A 21,239-nucleotide genomic window follows, 5' to 3' on the forward strand; every position below is an offset into this window, starting at 1 on the left:
TTGTTGAACTACACATCCCAGCATACCCTGCTACCGTTTAGCTATATGGACATGCCAAAACGGTTACAGGGCATGCTGGGATGTGTAGTTCAACCACTGTACACAACAATGAGAGGAACACACAAGTGCAGAGCTGTATCTTTCAGGAGAGACATTTATGCCAGAGACTCATCACAACCATCCTCTTCTGGCACTCAGGGCCGGCCTTAGGCATAGGCACACTAGGCAATTGCCTAGGGCATTTGGAATTCCTAGGGGCATCAGCAGCTTCTGCTGATTAAAATGATATGCAGCATGCCTATATTCTGTGTAAGTGAGGCTGTATCTGCATATGAAATAGTGGGTACTTATGTAATACCTGGACTCCCGTTTTTCTTATGAGACCGCGTCCCCTCGCGGGGCTCGCTGCGCTCACCACGCTTCGGTCACGGTGGCTCGCTGCGCTCGCCACACTATATAAAATCAACTCCATGCGTAGTTGGATAGTAGGGGTATGAAAAAATGGGGTGCATTTAACATGGGAGTCCAGATAATACATAAGTACCAAATAGTGTATTCATGGAAATCACTGTAACATAGCATTCCGTATGCAGGTACAGCCACAGTCGCACACAGAATATAGGCATGCCGCATATCATTTTAATCATCGGAAGCTCCTTGTGTGTGCTGGTCATAACAATGCAAATAAGACGAATTTTCAGCAAAAAAGGCACCCAACGTTAACAGAAGGGCCAGGAGCTGCATGGCCTATTGAGACAAGATGTATGAGGAAACATCTGAATCCAAGCAGAGGCAGAGGTCACAGTATTAGCGGCTGTGCGAGTGCGGTCTGCGGGTGGGTTGGTTGTGCAATAGTGTTCGGCATATGTGTAAGGGGCATTATGTGTGTCATGTATAAATGCATTAATAATGTGCGACATATGTGTAACAAGCATTATGTGTGTCATGTGTATAAGGGCATTAATAATGTGCGACATGTGTAATGGGCATTTTGTGTGTCATGTGTATAAGGGCATTAATAATGTGAAACATATGTGTAAGGGGCATTATGTGTTTCATGTGTATGAAGGGCATTAATAAAGGTTGGCATAATGTGTAAGGGGCATTACGGTTATAAGGACATAAATAATGTGTGTCATGTGTAAGGGGCATTACTGTGTGGTATTATCAGGGGTGCCGAGAGAAAGGGGTAGGGGGTACAAATTACCCAGGCCAAAGCCTGATGGGAGGGCCCAGTGGGGGCCCTGGGCCCCCTCCCCTTAAGTGACAGCAGCAGCTGCAGCTCTTCTCCTCTGCCCAGCACACACTGCTTTGTGCTGGGTTGCAGTGTGGCCATGGAGGTGGTTAAAATACAATATTTTCTCAGGATTTTTTTCTAAGGGTATAATTTGATGAGTAATGTATATAAGGTAAAGTGGTACTACAATGTGGTGTAACATGAATAAGGGACACTCTCACATGATATAATGTGAATAAAGTTGCACTACTGTGTGGCATAATTTGAATTTGGGGTAAAATTGTGTGGCCATGCCCCTTCCCAGCAAGAACGAACCCCTATTTGGGCTGCGCACCAAATGTGTGCACTGTTTCTATTTAAAATATTGCAGGTAGGAGCACCAAAATGATGACTGCTATGATGAGGGTTGATGGTGCTGGGAAAGGGGAGGAGTGTCAGAGGCGGAACTAGTGGCGGTGCTAGGGGGCACCAGCCAAAATCTTGCCTAGGGCATCATTTAGGCTAGGGCCGGCTCTGCTGGCACTGATTGATTATTCTGCTGGGACTCTAAGTTCTCCCAGACCTACCCAATCAGGACAGCTGGTGTCTCGGAACACTGAAGTTCAACACAAGATGATGACCCCCGGTAGACTGTGTACAATTACATTATCTTTATTGAACAATAATGTTATGGAATAATGAAGCACCGAAGACTAAAGAGCACAGGTCTCATGGCAAGTTTTGGGAGTCACATAATTTGGTATCTCTTAAGTATTGACAGGTGGTCTTTTCCATTTTATCAAGCGCCTGTGGCTGAGGTGACAGAACTTCTAAGAACACTAAAGTTACCCACCTCTGTTTGGGGGCTGCTAATGACCCCAACACTACAGGGGGACAGGGGAAGATTAGAATCTCAGCTCACACAAAACCATAATTTGTACGTATGAATGGCAAGCCCAATAAATGTAGCTACGCCTAGCATTAATCAAATCATTCGTAGCTAGATGAAGACCAGAGAGATCTCTACGTATGAGCTCAATGGGCACTCGATCCAAAAGTTATGTGCCGCTCCTACTGCCCCACTGGTGGATTGATTGGTCAGGCCTTAGTATCCATTCATTAGGTCTACGGTGTCTAAGTCAACAACTATTGGTCAACAGTCAGAAGGTCGACATACATTAGGTATACATTTAAAAAATGTCGACATGGACAAAAGTTCAACATGCGTTTCTCATGATTTATTTTGTAAAAAAACTATTTGTTCATACAGTACTTCACCATCCCAGTGGGCATAGAGTGAAAATATAAAAGTGTGCCGAGCGCAGCGTGGGGATGTGGTACACTTACATGGTGTCAATGTCGACAAACACCCAAAAACATCTTGTTGACCTTCTTCAAGTTGACATTTTGACGGTCGTCCTTTTGTCCATGTCGACCACTACCTTTTGACTGTAGATTTAATATACCATAACCTCTCTTCACCCGGTGGGTGGCAGCCTTCAAGATCTTTTGCATGGCCGTCGCCCACCCAAGACTGGGCTGGTCACTGGGCAGGTTGGCATGTGCCCCAAGGGCCGCAGACACATTTACCAACCCCCCCCTTCCCCATCAACATACCTATGTACCACTATGCAAGTCCCAACCACAAAGCAGTACAATATACAATACTGCATAACAACGTGCCACTAAAAGAAACACCACAATGACTGCTGAATCTGTCAGAGACGCAGGAAAAGGAAAAACTACTCAGCGCCGATTTGGAAAGAAGAGAAAACAAAATCAACAAAATGAATGAATCTCATTCATTTATTGGAAGAACTGAGCTATAATAGCATCTAGAGGAGCCTCGTTACAACCAACAGAGAGGTGTATGTATCCATAAGGATAATCATTACGAATATATCGCTATGCCGTAGTAGTAATTCCGAAATATCAACTCAAAATGAATTAGCAATATGAAGACGGGCAGAATTCTCACATTCTCCAGTAGAGGGCAGCTCAGTCTCAGGAACCAGTCATTACAATGTACTGTAGGAGGTACAGGTTCTGCTGCGAATTTCAACCAGGAGGTCAGTAGGACTCTTTCTATGGACCCATGCAGGAGAATTAGACGTGGAAAGTGATAAAACACAGACCTGACCACAGAAGGTAAAGGCTGCAGGACCACTGGCTGTAGACAGTCACACCGTCAACTTGAACATGTCATTATGGTTGCAGCGTCGACATATTTTAGGTGTAATTCTCTCCCTAAGACTAATGGTAACCCTAACGGAAATGTCAACATTATGGTGCAGACCTATAGGACAATAAATGCCCTTTTATTGCTCCATAGTAACAGGCTCAGTTACATCCACTTGGGCAGCTCAAGGTTATTAGTGCCCAAATGTTGTTAATGTGACCTTCCACAAGCTTAAAGGTACATACACACTGAACAATTTGAAGTACTATGTGGGCGTTCCCGATCGATGAGAACGACCAATTGTTCAAATGGTTCCTTGCATCATTAACGATGCGCGTACCTGACCATGCATGCAGGAAGCTCATACACCAATCTTTTGTGAAGTGCATCAAATCATTCCACGTGTGCACACGATGAAGGATTTAATCCACTTGTGAGCAATGTCGGAACGCTTCTGGCATCGTTACGTGTTTATTCCCCCTAAAGCCAACGTCTTTAATCTACAGCATGGTTATGGATAAAAGGCCGACACAGGAAAGATATTGACGCGGAAAATGAAAAGGTCCACATGAGTTTTTCACTTTTTTTGGGATGTCGACACCTGAGAATGTGGACCCTAAATTAGAGTACCACGTACCCTAGCAGGTGTTCCTGCAGTTCCCCACTTTTTAAAGTGGATTGCTGGCCCCGTCTTCTCTGTGATGGACACCTACACTGGAAGCATTAAAGTGCTGAGAGAGAGGAGAACCGCGGTGACGGGGGAGTGGTGGTGGTGGTGGTGGGGGGGGGGGGGGGGGGTGGACGACTTTAAAACAAGTTGGTTCCGTTTTGAAGGAAATTGTCGTGGATTGTCAAATTCACTGATGTTTTTTCAGCAATCCGCGCCAGTTTACGCTGACACGCCCACTTTTCAACACTCGACAGCTGGAACATTGATTACTCCCCTTAACCCTTTGAGTGCCAAGTGAAAAAATAGGTGTGAAAATTGGCAAGCAAATATTTTCATTCATCATAATACCGATAATGTTACCTTACATAGGAAATCTAATGTTTTTATTTTTATTTGAATTTATATAACAAATGTGAGCGACGGTGATCTTTAGTAGATATTTAGCACTGAAAGGGTTAAGTTCATATGTTTTGCAACATTGACAAACAGATGAAGGCCAGGCATCCAAAAAACCGGGAGAAGGCCTATATATTCTATGGGGGGGGGGGGGGGGGGATAATATCTGCACAAATCACACGCTGCGAATTCTACTACAAGAAGAGAACTTCAGCCTTTGTTCCAATAATTAGCAGAAATCGTAAAAGACACTTTCACCTGCTTTTTATAAGATTTTGTTTGATCAACTAAATGTTGAATTCAAAATTTGGTAGGGGAAGAAAAGAGAAAAGGTTTATTTAAGGAGAGCGATGATAATGTAAAACATTCTTGTTTTCAAGAATGCCAAATTTGTGTCTGGTTTTAATGAGAATTCCAGCGCATTTCGGATTCCGGCAGAACTTAGCATTTTTGTATCTGGAACTGTAATAGAATGAGATTTTTTCATCCAAAATATCCCCAAGTTGCTCCGCTCGATGTTGGGCCGTTGCTGTGTGAAGGAATAAGGATTTCAGGGGGCTGATAAACATTGGTGATCTATAGCCAGCAACACGTTAACTATCATCTTCAATGGAAGCGCCCCAGCTTTTCCCAGCCAAACCAAATCTGGACAAAGCATCTAAAAAACAGGATCTACAAAACCTAGGAGACTTAACGGAGTAAATAACATTTTTAACAATTGTCTGCAAATCGACACCTTAACCTTTTGACTATTGACTTAGCTGTTGTTGACCTAATGCTTGTGTCAACCTATTTCGCCCTTATATGTGTCAACCCAACTCCCATACACCCTTGATGGTAACCTAGTAGCTGGCAAATACAGGGAACAAAGCGTATGTGTGTGTGTGGGGGGGGGGGGGGCTGTAGGTTACAGGCTCCCGTAATGCTACTTTTGAGTCCCGTTCAGCATTCGGGACACCTCTGACAGTAACAGATGCTGCTGTCACTGCGATGAAGGATACGAGACATCATCATCAAATATTAGTCAGCAAATTCTTATTGCGGGCTGGGAAATAAAGGAACCATTTAAGGCAAGGCTGTGCCTGCCCCCCGTGCCCCCCTATACAGGGCTGCGGCATCCGGGCTCGCTCGGTCATCCTGCGATGCTGTGTGAAACATCTGCCTCTGCTGGGGAGATCCTTCTCCTAAAATCCTCCAGTCAGAAGCCATAAATTAGGCAAATGCAGCATTCCAGAGAGCCAGAAAAATGTCTCCTCATTTCCCAAGGCATCAGTTTCATTTCTTCAGCTTTACTTTGTCACAATCTGTTTCCTTATATCACATATTTGTCTGAGCTCTGGGGACTGGGATTGTTTATGCTGCTTATGAGTTATAAACAGACGGAACTGGAATCAGATGTACTGTAGGAACTTTCTGATGTAACAGAGATGGGTGAACTGCGGCCTCTGGTTAGAATGGAACTACAAGTCAAAGCAAACCACGTCTGTCGCAGCTGGGGGTCGCAGGGGGCATAACCCCAAACATTCCGTTACACAGAGTGGCAGATTCCAGCAGATGCTAACTCAGTCATGTGCGGTAATATGTTACAAAAATGGGGTGCAATATCAGCAGCGGTGCAGACCACTTGGCAAAATAAAAGCAATGGTGACCAACTAAGAAGTTAGACTATTAGCGAGTGCATGTGCCCTTCCTCCACCTCACCCTTCTGAAAGCTGGGAGCCAACTGTAGTGTTCATTCTAACACCCTGCACCTGTCACAATTGGTGCAGTTCCTCTTTCCTGCCAGGGGTGGCACTGTCTGCTCAGGTGCTTCTAATCTCATTCTAGTCTGTATATCAGCACTGAGATACCTGGGGTGTCGCTCTCTATTCTGGTGCGTCTAGCACACTCTGGTCTGTATATCAGCACTGATATACTGGAGGTGTCACTCTCTATTCTGGCGCTTCTAGCACACTCTGACACCCCTGCTATCTCAGTGCAGATATACAGACCAGAGTGTGCTAGAAGCACCAGAGCAGAGTGTGACACCCTAGGTATCTCAGTGCAGATATACAGACCATAGTGTGCTAGAAGCACCAGAGCAGAGTGTGACACCCTAGGTATCTCAGTGCAGATATACAGACCAGAGTGTGCCAGAAGCACCAGAGCAGACGGTGACACCCTAGGTATCTCAGTGCAGATATACAGACCAGAGTGTGCTAGACGCACCAGAGCAGGGAGTGACACCCCCGGTATCTCAGTGCAGATATACAGACCAGAGTGTGCATAGAAGCACCAGAGTAGAGAGTTACATCCCCAGTTATACCAGAGCAGATATACCGACCAGAGTGTGCTAGAAGTACCTGAGCAGAGTGTGACACCCTAGGTATCTCAGTGCAGATATACAAACCAGAGTGTGCTAGAAGCACCAGGGCAGAGTGAAACCGCAGGTATCTCAGTGCAGGTATACAGACCACACTCAGCTGTGGTGCTTCTAGAACACTCTGGACTATATATCGGCACAGAGATAAACAGTGTGCTAGAAGCACCAGAGCAGACAGTGACACCCAAAGCAGGAACTGAATAGGGTTTGAAAGGCATAGTACAAAGGAATAATACAACTGGTTGCCATCGGCTACAGCTTCCCCAATCTGACCACACATGTGAGTCAAAGTTAAAGTGATCCTTTAGCACAGGGCAGGATCAGCCCGTGGACGGCCAGCATCCACAGACCCCCTGCAATACCCTTCCATAAGGTTACAGACAGGAAAGGCAAGCGATCATAAATCTGCCTTTGTGATAAGCTCCTGAAACATTTACTTAAACGCCAGTGAATGTTATGAGTAGCACGTTACATAAGCCAGCTTATAATTTACAGTAAGTAGTCTTATAATCATAATAAAAACAGAATTAATGATATATCCCCGAACAGACGAAGGGATTGGTGGAATTCCAAGGAGCCAGGTAAATGGACCCTTACAGAAGACTGGATTTTGCAGCTACAATTCTAAAAATAGAATAAACCAACAAAGGGGAAAAGGCCGATCCAGAGTCTGTACAGAACCTCACACAGCTGTCAGTCCCAACGTTCAATCGTTTACTCTGGTCTTGCTGTACCAATCACCACCTGCGCTGCGCCAAGCATCAATCATCACCAATTGTACATAGGCCCCCTGCAGCGTATTTACAGCGGCTGGACAATGGGCCTGATTCAGACCAGCTTGCAGCCTAGCGAACAGGTCAGCGCCGCCCCACATCCCGCATCCCCTCGTTAGTGTTCAAGGGGGATGTAACGAGAACACATCTCCACGCATGCAGCCGAAGGGGAGAGAAAACATTCCATGGTCATTCGATCGAATGATTTATCTAACCTTCCTAAATAACAGTCAGTGTAAACTGACTTTTATTTCGGCCGCTGAACGCCGAAAACAGGGGCGGGTGCTGACGTCATGTGACATTAGCACCCACCCCAAGCAGGTAACGCCACGCCTGCGTTCTTATCGGAAAGCCCAGCGTTTTCATGGGGAAGGACATAAAATGCTGAGCGTTCCCATTCCTCCCACTGACAACGCCTCTGCGAGTGTTCGCACAGGGGTTTTGTACATGCACATACCCACACGTGCGCATGCGCAGACCAGCCACCATCAACAACGTTCTCGGTTCTCCAGTTACTCCTGGCTCTGCTCGGTTTTTGAGCTTTGCTATTAAAGCATCTTATTATACGCTTATAAATACGCGGTATAAAATGATGCCGTGTGCGTCCGGCAAACCTCCAGCGTCCCGCATAAAATGATGCCGGACGCACACGGCATCATTTTATACCGCGATCACGCGTATAATAAGATGCTTTAATAGCAAAGCTCAAAAACCGATACAAATCATTCAATGGTTGAATCCGGCCCCGGGATGTCGTTCATTCAAATATTAGTTAAGTTATTTCACTGATTCTCAGCCGCAATGTTTCCGTAACAGGTCATGTTTTCAGGATTTGGGTCTGTGGAAGCAGGTAGGACAATTACTGACCCAGCAAAATAGATTAGCTCACCTGGGCGTAATTCAAGACATCCACAAAACATGACCTGTTGGTAAAGATGGCCATACGCTACTGCGATTTCTAGCCGCATTGTATGGCCATCCGATCCATCTTGAGCTGCCTGGGACATTCCCAGGTGCAGGATCGCATGCGGTCCTTATGTTTGTGATGCATCGCCATTCAGCGCCACCAGGAGGGGTCCGAGACAGAGGTCGGATGTGCAGTCGGTTCCTGCCTCCAACTCTGATGCGCACGGGACCACTCATCGGATGCAATGTCAAGCGTGACTTTGGCCGATCAGTAAGAATCCCAAATCCAATATTTTATGTTTCAATACACCTAATTATCAACAGTATACAGTCGATAGGTCTACAAGATATGGTTGACATGCACAACGTCGACAGACAATGTCGACAAAGGCAAAAATAAACATTACAATGGTCAATGCACAGAAAGGTTGGCGTGTTTTATGGGGGGGGGTTCAGCACGATACAGTAATTTGGAGTCCACGTGATGAAATATACAAATTGACCCCAAAAAACATTAAAAGAAAATATGAAAACCTCACGCCAACCGTTTCATGTGTCTGCAAATTCCATGTCAACAGTTTGTCTATGATGACCGTATACATATAAACCAATTAGTGTCGACTTACTGCATTATGCCATAAGCTTATAAACAGAGTTCGGAACAGTTGCATCTAATAATAAAACAACTGTAACAGCTGCAGAGTGATAGTAAATGAATATAAAGAACAGCCTGGGCTCAAGAAAGAATCTACATAGAAAGGATGGAGCGGATGGGAGCCATAGAAACACACAGACAGGAGATCGGAAGAGTGTGATTGACTTGTACGGTATGGCAGACACAACAGGAATGAGACTGCTTGGCCCTACTTAGCCCAGGGTGACCGGGATCCACAAGGCCAGACTGACTCATAACAAAAATCACCGCGGGGGTACAAAGTATTTAAATACTCCCAAAAGGAAAAGAGGTCAAAAACAATATGACAAAAAGGTCACCCAGAACAAAGTTCAGCATTTCTCCCTTTCACCACTGATGTCTGAGAGGTGGATAAGTGGACTTACGTTACTGCAGGTCATCGCTCAGACAGCGGGCGAACCGGAGAATAAGATGAGGACAGAATTAGGGCAATTACAGGGTTCAAATTGTTTAGTGGGTGTCGTGAAAGAATGTTACAAAAATAACGTTTCAGTGATGTTTTACGTATAGGCACAAACAGCAGTCGTGTGTTGTAACGATCTTGTTATTTCATTGTTTGTTGATGTTTTGTAAGGAGCTGGACAGTCTGACAGGGAGAGCATTCAACAGCCAAGTAATCAGTTGGCATGAGATGCGGCATTCACAATATGTACTGTATTGGCACAATAGGGTTATACGTGAGCTATGGAAACCCGACAGAAATTGTTGTTCCATTACAGTATGCCCTCTGCGGTGTCAGGTCCTCTCTGTTTCATCCTTTCCATGCCCGCTGTATCTAAAGGCTGCACCCGGGGGGCATGGGGCGGCGGTGGATAGTCACGCCCATGGGAGCACCCAGTATTAATGGGCGTACCCAAGGTAAATCGGGCCATAACGTGGGTGCCGGGTAGTTGACATCACCGGATGTAAGCTACCCGCCCACTTCCTCCCAAGGGTGCATGCAAATCTAAGTGACCTCGAATGATGAGGGAGTTTACCCACAGGCTCATTCTGGTTGACTCGCAAGGGTGAGCGCATCCGAGCTAATCCACCAGAATAACCCCCTGAATCCGTCCGAGATTAGCAAATGTTCCGTCCACAAAATGGTCTGTTGAAAATGATATTGCCCTGCAGGTCGCACCCATGAAGTTACGCATACTGTATGGATTTTGCTTTTGTCCATTTCCAACATGAGAATTTCCAGTAAGCGGTAAAACCAGTGATTAAGGGTGAAATTGCTGGATTCCCTATACAGAAATAACTGGATATCAAAGTAAGAGGTCCACAGCTCAGACCGCGACGCTCTGGGGAAACAAAGGGATGATACATTTATTCTGGTACCTCGAGCAGCGGTCACAATAACATGCTTTGCGTTTTCTGTCAAAGCAATAATTACTGGGCCAGCTCCGCAAACCAAAGGCCGCCAGTATTTCCTCCTCTCGTGCATTCAGAAAGCCTCCTTCTTGGCAGCGTCGCAGATTAAGCTCTTTCATCTGTTTATAAATAAATTCCCACATTAATCTCTACATCTCCAGTCTCAAGAGCGCTTTTGGCCATTTCCCAAAAATCCTGCCCGGCAATTTCCATTTTTTTTAGTATAAAAAGTCAGGTAGGAAATTACACTATCTTGAGCTTAAAGCGGGCCTTGCACGTTGAATAGTTAAAGGTCTTCCCCACCAGTAATTGTTGTCTTGTGATCAATACCGATTATACTTCTCCCACTTTTCTAATGGATTTATTAGTGATACCCCACTTAAAAGACGTATCCAGGGCTATCTGCAATGCCTGATTAATCCTCTAATCCTGGATCGGGGGACGGAAGTCATGTGACCTGTTGACATATCCGGATTCCCACGGGCCAACCATATTTTAAATGCTTTGCCATGGTCATGAACGTTCGATGTTCTAGCACTGTAGGCAGACGCACTTTCTACCCCTCTTTATCATATGGTAAAATCATGGACAGAAATGGCAAAGGCCTTAATGCTCCAAATAAATAAGTAAAGGTTTTTGCTTGTGCAAGTCACCGTCCTGTTCCAGATAACATCTATTTTATTTCTCTCCGCAGGACGTACACTTGATTTAAGGTACCCTTTACTGAAAAGGGGTCTTTGCAGCAATTCGGTCATATGGTGATCCCCCTATGCTCTGTTCTGAGCAAGCCGCACTACTTCTTCATGGAATACAGGTTGAGTGTTATTCCTAGTTCAAACGCGAAGTTTAAGTAGTTGTACCTACACTCTTTGACAGAGGCTAATCAAGTGCTGCAGTTGGGAGGACTTCCTCCAAAATACACCTCTATCCTTCTATATACTTCTGATGTGATGACACTTTCAGGATTTTGGCATTTGTAAAATAAAACATCAAACACAAGACTGACCGCTCCATTCATCTCCAAAACCCTGGGGTCATGTTGGAGTTTGCTATGCATGTAACTTATCCATCAAAAGATGAAGATGGTCCCTTCCCAATGTCGAGATTTGAATTCAGGAAAAGCCATAAGCTCCAGCACTACGATGACCATGATTGAACCATGGGACAAGCACCTTGTACCTGATTTCTGCTAAGCTCCCAAGCTATGGTCAATTTGCCTTTACTCCTCTGGAGAAGTTTGGAGAGTTATTTTCCAGGAATACAGTCTCTGAACGAGGCAGTGCAGTAGACCTTCACTTTTTGAATAAAAACATCTTCGAAAGATGACAAAATACAACAAAAATAGCATTTTCCTCTCCGGGCCTCGGATACGTGAAGGTGACAACTCTCATTGTGTTTTCGGCTTAAGAAATGTCTATAAAAGCACATGAAAGAAAGTTTACAGAGTCAGGAACCCAAGCTGCAGTATGGAAAGTCCTGTAAATAGGAAGTTTCTGTTTCCGGGTAGTTCCCAAGTTATAGAAGGAGACTGTTCTCTTGTAACGGACTCTTCCTTCCGCCACGAGCTAAAGTGCAAGGCCACAGCGATCATGTTATGACGGCCGGAAATGATTGACAGACTCGGAAAGTGAAAGTGATGTCATCGTTACCATGTTTCACAACTAGTGCAAGGGCCAGTGTAATATACATGTTGTTTATATGACAGGTATGCTAGTATCTGTAAAGTATCTATTTATAATGCAGTCAGTAGAGCCGTATGTCGACTTATTAGAGAGAGAGAGAGAGAGAGAGAGAGAGACACAGGGCAAACGCACACACAGACGAGGCCCACTCTGTAAGAGGCCCAATAGTCATTACTCAGCCAGTGGTGTTGGTTTATAGACCGATCGCAGATACAGCCATATTCACTATTACCCACTGTTTCTCATGAAGCAGAGCTTTTGCAGTGTGGGGTGTCATACAGCTAGCCAGCTGCTAAGTATATGGGTTGCTATGGGCAACATCCTCAATAGAACTCCCATCTTAGAAAATCTAACCCATAATGTTACACTATACACAGATTCTCATATAGGAGGTTATTCTGGTCTGTGCGAATGAACCAGAATACTAGCACGGGGGGTACCAATGCTGGCTTATGCGCATGTGCAGGGTCATTTCTGCGCATGTACATACACCGTCATTTCTGTGCATGTACATGGCCACGGAAAAAAGGGTGTTTGCCAGGCGCATGGGGCTGGTAGGGGGCAAGGTCGATCCAGCACATGCCCAGTAGATACAGTATCTTGGCGGCCATCTTGGTACATGACACAAAGCCTCCTGGGAGAATAATACATGTAACACAAGCATTTCCTTTCAGCTTTTCCATAGTGTGTTATAAAACAAATATTGAAAAGCCATCCACAAGATACGAGAATTAAGCTTGGCCTTTTCTGAAAGTTCCTTTACTGGCAGCACGAGCCAGAATAGCATCTTGCTCTGTTCGTAGTGTAGGGTTTGCTTGTTCACCGACATGGTTATGCTCAGAAGTATATCTACAGTTTCACCCATGCTCCAAGCTCAGAGCTGCAGCCGCCTGCACTACACTCATTTCAAGACTCCCCTTGAAAAAGCCTCTTCTATAGGCGAAACGCGTTGGTGGAGGAGGGGGAACCCACAGTCCCACAAAAATTGCTGCAAGCACTGGGAGATTCTTTCGGAGTCCAGACCAGCCCATCAAACATCATCTTGTCCTTCCCCCAAGTTTTGGAGAATTGGTCCCGAGTCCACTGAAGTCGGTGCCTTACCATCTGGCCGGGGAGTGCTACCCCTTAAATACATCGCCATTCTACCAGGAACAGGACCCCCACTAAACGCGACCACAACAAGGACATCCTGTAAGGCACCATAGGAACGGATCTCATCCTTTGCTCCCTAAAGAAATACGTTACCGTATGTACTGATCATTTACTTCTATTCCCTCCCAGAAGCTCCATTTATCCGAGTACCCATTGCCACCTATTGTTGTTATTCATGTTTACTCATTTTTTATCTACATTTTTTTTTATTATGTATTAATAAATTGTTTTTATTTGATCAATATTGGCACCTGTCTATGAATGCAACTGTAATATTCATCTATTGGCGCAGTGTACACCTTCCATTTGTTCTGTTCACTTTTACGGGTTTGACCACCCTCTTTAGTACACAGCAGCTTTGATAGGGCAGCTCATTTTCTGTGCCCCCCCCCCCACCACCTTTGATAACTTGTTATCCCCTACCACCTCATTTCAAGACTCTCCTGTGTTGTTTACATGCCTGGGTTTATTGCTGAAATCTGTTCCCCAATTCTATAAAGTTGTTCATGTGCCTGCATCTTAGTACTGCTGTGATTTTATTTTCTAATTGCTTTCCACCTGCGAAGCTTCAGCTAATCTAACACCAGTGTGCTCATGGCTGTGGTTATTAAGTCCAGCAGACTTCTGTTCTTATCTGCTTTTCAGCCAGTTGCATTCTACTCTCTGGACTAGTGTTTCCTGATGCAAAGTTCTGGATTTCTGTGTGCAGTTCACCTTTGATATTCCTGAAAGCAAGTTATCTATCTGCTATGTCTGCAATATCCAGCCTAATTATTGAATGCTCAATTCAACTAGACATTACCATTAGAATGCTTTGCTGCTAGCATAGTGATCTCCTGTACCCATTGCAGTCTTTAACCCCTTACCGCCGCAGCCTGTTTTTGCCTTCCTGACAGAGCCCTTTTTTTTCAAATCTGACATGTATCACTTTATGTGGGGATAACTTTTTATTGCTTTTACTTATCCCAGTGATTTTGAGATTGTTTTCTCGTGACACATTGTACTTTAAGTTAGTGGTAAATTTTGGTCGATACAGTCTTTTTTTTTTTTTTGTGAAAAATACCAAAATGTCGTTAAAAAATTGAACATTTTGCAATTTGCAAAATGTTAAATTTTCTGCTTGTGAGACAAATAATCATACCACTCAAAATAGTTAATAACTAACATAGACCATATGTGTACTTTATGTTTTAATCATTATTTCAACCTCCTTTTATTTTTTTTGGACACTAGGGGGCAGCAGAGTCAAAATTATACACATAACTCATAAAACGCTGCAATTGGCTGTTCACATTTGAACAGCCAATCGCAACGATCGCCGATGGGGGGGAGGCATCGCTGCCCCCCCTGGGCAATGAGGGAAGATGTCTGCTGTCAGGGACAGCAGACATCGTCCCTCTGTCACCGCCTCTATAGACGCGCTGACAGTTTAATGGCATGACGTACATTTATGCCATGTGTCGGGAAGTACATCCCGACCATGACGTAAATGTACGTCAAATGTCGGGAAGGGGTTAAGTGTTCTGAGGGTATAATATGCTTTACCGGTACGGTTCTCAGCATTACTGGTTCTAGCCCAGCTTCTGTGTTTGCTTTCTGTGTGAAGCATTACCGGTTCCAGATTGTTTTTCCATATGAAGTATCACAGGTGCCAGCCTGGTTTCCATTATCCCATGTGAAGCATTACCTATACCAGCCTGGTATCAGTGTGAACTTTACTGGGTTCATCCCAATTTCAATGTTGAGTTCCACTGGTTCCAGATCTGTCTAAAGCAGCCACAGCTGAAATGTCCTTGCCCCTTATTACCACCCCCTCGTTGCTGCCGATGTTTCAGTTGATGCAAGCCATCTAGAACCTCTGCACCTTTGGCATATCCCCATTGGCATATTTATTTTGAAAAGTTCACAATATGCCCTTGGAAACGTGTCCTGCTTACACAGTTCTATGTTCTATGACCAGTTTTAGAAGACCAAAGAAGTTTTCAATGAAGAATGCATAGGCTGACTTATATAGTGGCATGCGATGGGATGCGATTTTTGCAGTTTTTGCCGGTTTTTGACAAAATCGCATACGATCGCATGCGATTTTTAACAGAAAAGCATCCAAATGCATTGAAATTAGTATGAAACATGTTCAATGGCCCCCAAATGGCATTTTTGAGGCTGTGCCACCCCCACTATCAACGCCAACCCGAAGCGTGTTGAGCGCAGCGAGCCCACGAGGAGCGGCGGTACGCGTCCTACGACCTTTTCATACCCCCACTATCCACGTCGGCGTGGAGTTGAGAATAGAAAGTGTGGCGAGCGCAGCGAGCCACTGAGCCCGAAGCGTGGCGAGCGCAGCGGCTCCCGCGAGGGGACGCGGACACCTGTGAAGGTATCCGTGTCCGCTCGCCTCGCTCGCCACACTTTCTATTCTCAACTCCACTTTGTACGATTTACAGTATTTACGCTTACAGTATTTTTAAATCCAATTTAGAATTTGGACTGGGAACCAGTAGGCCTGCACCCAGCCAGTAAGAAACATTGATGTGGTTAATAATTGCTGGAAATGATCAGATAAAAGCAAAGGTTTTAACGGATTTCTAAAAATGTCTCTTCCTGGCATGTTCAGTAGATAAAATAAATCGCGCACTCAGCTAAATAAATGAAATTAACGGAGCTTAGCAAAGAAAGCAGATTCCTTCCAAAAACTTGTTTTTTTGTGTGTATTTAGGAAAATTCTTTAAGTATGAACAACAGGAAGACTAAATCCTGACCCCCCCAACATTTAAGGTTTCAGTACGTGACAGACATGAGGAATAAAAGGCTCGCTGTGTGAATCACGTTTTCATTTTGCAAATAACATAATCAAACTCCTGGTAACATAATAAGCTGCTCATCAGAATAGAAGCATGACACAGCATCGTGTTTTGCTGTGGTTTAATAACATGTGGTGTGTGGATGGCAGGTCATGGCTTCTGTATTACACAAGGAGATGACGGTGAGACAATTCCCGTCATTTGAAGTACAGTAGGATGTACAAAATAAATAAATGAAGAGAATGAAATGCTCAGTGGTCACGTAATGTACAGGCACCTCCGTAATAGCCACATTGACCCTTTCACTCAGCGAATAATGGATAAACATCCTTTCCACTGATCTCCGAGTCAATGACTATGAAAAGACCATGGTTGCATGTCATGGCACACTTCCCTCACCCTGCTGTTTCTGTTTCAGCTAGTGACTGTGTTTCAACCTACAAATGAAACGGATTACCATTATGACCTGTTTGCTGTGATTGGTTAATCATACACCTGACTATAACCCTACATCTATCTATAATATCATAATGACCAAGAATTATCTGCAATTTTCTGCTTCCTAAAATAATTTAGCAGCACTCCTCACAGTGAGTATTTGGTGATTACAGCCCTAAATAAATAATTTTCTAAATGCGCACTCATCCCGGAACCCTTCGTGTCAGCATCCTGCACCCATTCATGGCAGCATCGCAGATCTATTCATGCCAGCATCCTGTACCCGTTCATGCCATCATCCTGTACCCATTCATGCCAGCATCCTGTACCCATTCATGCCAACATCCTGTACCCATTCATGCCAGCATCCCACTCTTGGCATCATCCCAATAACCATTCCTGGCAACATCCCTCACCCATTCCAGTGCCAGCATTCCGCACCCAGCCCTGCCAACATGCTACACCGTAGAGAAAAAAGTCTGGAGATGACTTGAAGGGAACCCGACAAGGTTTTTTGGGGCACACTTGTAAATGATATGCGTATGATATGGTGTCTATGTGTTAAAATATAACTTTTATTTTTTAAACACTTAAAATACATATATCGCATAAGAGTGGGTGTACATTTCCAGAAGAACTTCAAATATTGTTCAATTCTTTCCTCCACCTCTAAGCAATAGTTCAAAATATGACTGGCTTTGTCAAGTGATAGGTTTTAAGCAAGCTTGGCGAAAATTAATCACTCAGAAAACTGTTCCTCGGATTGCAAAATACAACAAGTCATAAATGTGACATCCGATTGTCATCAATGTACGAGATAACAGTTATGATAGCGCAGGACACACCACCTTAAAACAATTCGTTAGCAGTGGGGTTTGCAGGGTATGAAGACAGAGTAAAGTAAAGCTTTTATAGGGAGGAAGGAAATATAGGTCATGCATCACTGTCTCCCACAGCGTGCTGGCTTCTGCTGTTATGATGAATTACGGCACCGGCTCTTCCCGGTTAGTTCCCCAGACAGGTACTGGGCCGGCCCATCACTGTTTAGCTTTTGGGTTCGGATGGTACCAGGCGGTTCAGTGAGGTATGGCTGTAGGGTGATAATGAGAGAGCCCTGATGATGTGGAAGGAGCTCAAGCGTGCTTCTACTGTTGGTACCACCACAAAAAATTCCTCCCTGTTACCATGGGGGCCTTGCAGGAAGAAATAATGCAGTGGGGCCAATGAGAGAGCTACTAAATGTAGTAGGAGATAGTCAATGAGGGTGAATTTAATGCCTGGGCCCTACTTCTGCTGTCTCCAATATTACAATGTATAGGATTGGGGATGAGAGAGAGGGGACCAAGCAATCCTACCTTGAGTAAGAACAGGGGAGAAAGTTTCGTCAGTTTGCCTGAATATAGGATGATGAATGACAGTTCAGTGAGTCACTGAATGTCAGGGTTTAGTAGCGACAAAATTGTGGAACATAAGAACAATAAAAGTAGGAAAATTTAACTTTAAGAGAAGGAAGAAAAAATGCAAGAATGGGAGAAATATGGGAAATGTGAATGTACCAAGAAATGGCTAGTGTTCCAGGTGTCAGAATTTAATTGGTCTGATCACCCAGTTCACCCCGGGGTTTGTTTAGATACTGTTTGATGAACAGAAAATAAATATGACAGTTCCTAGTAGTGAGCCAAATTGGCAGACCGGTTGCCCTGTGTAGCAGACGTTTTGAGAATTGCGCTGACAATGAGGGGGAGGTTCAGTTTCAAGGTAATTATCGCCTTGAGACGGTCTCCACCAGAGATTTGCCTGACAAATACAAATATCCTGTCAGCATAAAAAGTTATACCATTTAAATGCAGGTTTGCATGCTGTCACGTTAGATACAATCAAACAAGGGTATGGTTAGTAGTGAGATATCACCTGCTGGTATCTTGAGCATCAGGATTTGTTTTGCTCTGTTTACTGAGCAGACAAAAAAGGGGGATCTGACAGATCCTGGCAGTGAGACAAATTAGCAGACCAATGTGCAAACACTAAATAGTATAAATAAATAGTATAAATAGTATAAATAGCAGTGAGCCAAATTGGCAGACTGATGCACACACACCAAACAACACAAATTGCAGTGAGATGTCACCAGTTGGTATCATGAGCAAATATGTTAAGGCTGTGTGTCCTGCGCATCATGGGACACGTGTTTCGCCGGGAAGCTTGTTCACTGACGCGTGGAGGGAAGCTCCTTCCACATCAGCAGGGCTATCTCATTATCACCCTACAGCCATACCTCACTGAACCGCCTGGTACCATCCGAACCCAGAAGCTAAACAGTGATGGGCCGGCCCAGTACCTGTCTTGGGAACTAACAGGGAAGAGCCGGTGCCGTAATTCATCATAACAGCAGAAGCCAGCACGCTGTGGGAGTGATGCTTGACCTATATTTCCTTCCTTCCTCCCTCTTAAAGCTTTACTCTGTCTTCATACCCTGCAAACCCCACTGCTAACTAATTGTTTTAAGGTGGTGTGTCCTGCGCTATCATAACTGTTATCTCGTACATTGATGACAATCGGATGTCACATTTATGACTTGTTGTATTTTGCAATCCGAGGAACAGTTTTCTGAGTGATTTATTTTCGCCAAGCTTGCTTAAAACCTATCACTTGACAAAGCCAGTCATATTTTGAACTATTGCTTAGAGGTGGAGGAAAGAATTGAACAATATTTGAAGTTCTTCTGGAAATGTACACCCACTCTTATGCGATATATGCATTTTAAGTATTTAAAAATTTAAAGTTATATTTTAACTCATAGACACCATATCATACGCATATCATTTACAAGTGTGCCCCAAAAAACCTTGTCGGGTTCCCTTCAAGTTATCTCCAGACTTTTTTCTCTACAGTTTGAACTCTATTTGGGAGCAACATCAACCATCAGCCTTTGCCGTTAAGTTTTATATAATGGAGCAACGGCGTACATGTTGGTTACTACCTAAATTTCATACACTGTCCAATACCTGTGCCAATCCAATTCAACCCCAAACGAAGTCAACATGCTACACCCCCACATTGCTTTGTCAGAATTCCGCACCCGTATCTGGTCGACTATGTCTACATCGCCAATCACGTGGTTGACCACTAATGGTTGAGAATGCGTCTAGCGGACACCTGCAAATGGTAGTCGGCGTCTAGATTGACATTAACAGAAGATCGATGGGAACATGGTCGACAGTGACGTTTTTTATGATTTTTTTTGTTTTAAACGGACTTGTTTTCCATCCCAGGGGACATAGACGGGGAATAGAATAGACTGTGCCAAGCACAACGATGCACCATGCCCGAAGCATGGTGAGTACAGAGAGTCACGCAAGGGCCGCAGTACACTTATATGGTGTACATGTCCACCTATGTCGACATAGACACTAAAATGCCAGCCGACCATTAGTGGTCGAGCACGTGATTCCCAATCTCGATTCGTCGCTCTTCGATAACATAACCTTTTACACCAACATCATAACACCCATATCTGTTCCAACATCTTGCACCCATACCTGCCAAATTCCCCCACCCCTTCCTGCACCAATATGTTCCACCCATCCTCTACCCATACCATGCAATCACCCCACCACACCCATTTCTGCTATTGAAGGCAATGGGGGAAATTTACTAAGATGAGAGTTTTATTTCACATGGGATGTTGCGATTGGCAACCAATTAGAATCGACTTCTTATTTCTTAAAATGTAGCACCTTCTAGAAGATAATAGATAGTATCCGATAGCAACATCCCATGTGAAATACAATCTCATCTTAGTAAATTTCCCCCAATATATCAGATCACATTTTGCCAGCAATTGGTTCTGTCTTATGAAGCCAGGTCCATTGTCGGCCATGATAACAGTATATAAAACTTACCCTACAGAACGCAGTGGTCAGCGGCAGGAGCTGGGCTGCGACGTTGTACTCTTCAAAGCTTGAACAATCCTGAAACAAAACACAACAATGAAACGACTTGTGATTCTGGTCCAATAACCTGTTTAGCAGGACGTCTCTGATTTCAAGAAACATCTATCCGGCAATTGGAAAACAGACAGGTGGAAGTCAACGGGGAAATCAGCGGCTCAGAAACGATGTATGATATAAAAAACGAGGTAAATATAAAATAAAAGCAACATTAAATTGCAAAACAAACACAATAAAATAATATAACCAACCACTCAGGGACATAGACACTACAACAGGGAATTATCCATAAAGAATTAAATACAAGAGACTTGGAAAAGACTACTGTGGAATCTGAGTGTTCCTATCCAGACAATGCAGCCGTGCGTTAGACGGTCGTAAGAGAACACTTTTCCCTAAAGCGCTTGGAGCGCTTGTCCAAAAACTCAGGAGGCTTTTTAAAACTAGTAAACAACTTTTATGAGTTTTCCATTGTCGAATGTTGAAAAGATTATTCACCTTTAAGTAGAAGCTTAAGAATATGTAACGAGGTCAAAAAAAGGTTTTATACATAAAAGCAGGGAGAGTACGCAACATTGTGAAACCATAACACAGTGCGGAACAGGCCTGGGCTACTAAACACCACATTACACACACACACACACACACACACTCTGACCTTGGGATG

At 44.1% G+C, this 21,239-nt stretch overlaps 1 protein-coding gene across 4 annotated transcripts in view; it reads right to left on the reverse strand.

Annotated features, from left to right (window-relative positions):
• SBF2 (SET binding factor 2) overlaps positions 1-21,239 on the reverse strand; it is a 323,119-nt gene that overhangs the window by 63,221 nt on the left and 238,659 nt on the right. For all 4 annotated transcript variants that reach the window (XM_083164721.1, XM_083164720.1, XM_083164719.1 and 1 more), the window contains exon 17: positions 20,525-20,593. In XM_083164721.1, coding sequence (XP_083020847.1) covers positions 20,525-20,593 — 69 coding nt within the window. The remainder of the gene's footprint in view (positions 1-20,524; positions 20,594-21,239) is intronic.

This window comes from Crinia signifera, chromosome 11 (genome assembly GCF_055691185.1).
Source record: "Crinia signifera chromosome 11, ASM5569118v1, whole genome shotgun sequence".
Taxonomy (NCBI): domain Eukaryota; kingdom Metazoa; phylum Chordata; class Amphibia; order Anura; family Myobatrachidae; genus Crinia; species Crinia signifera.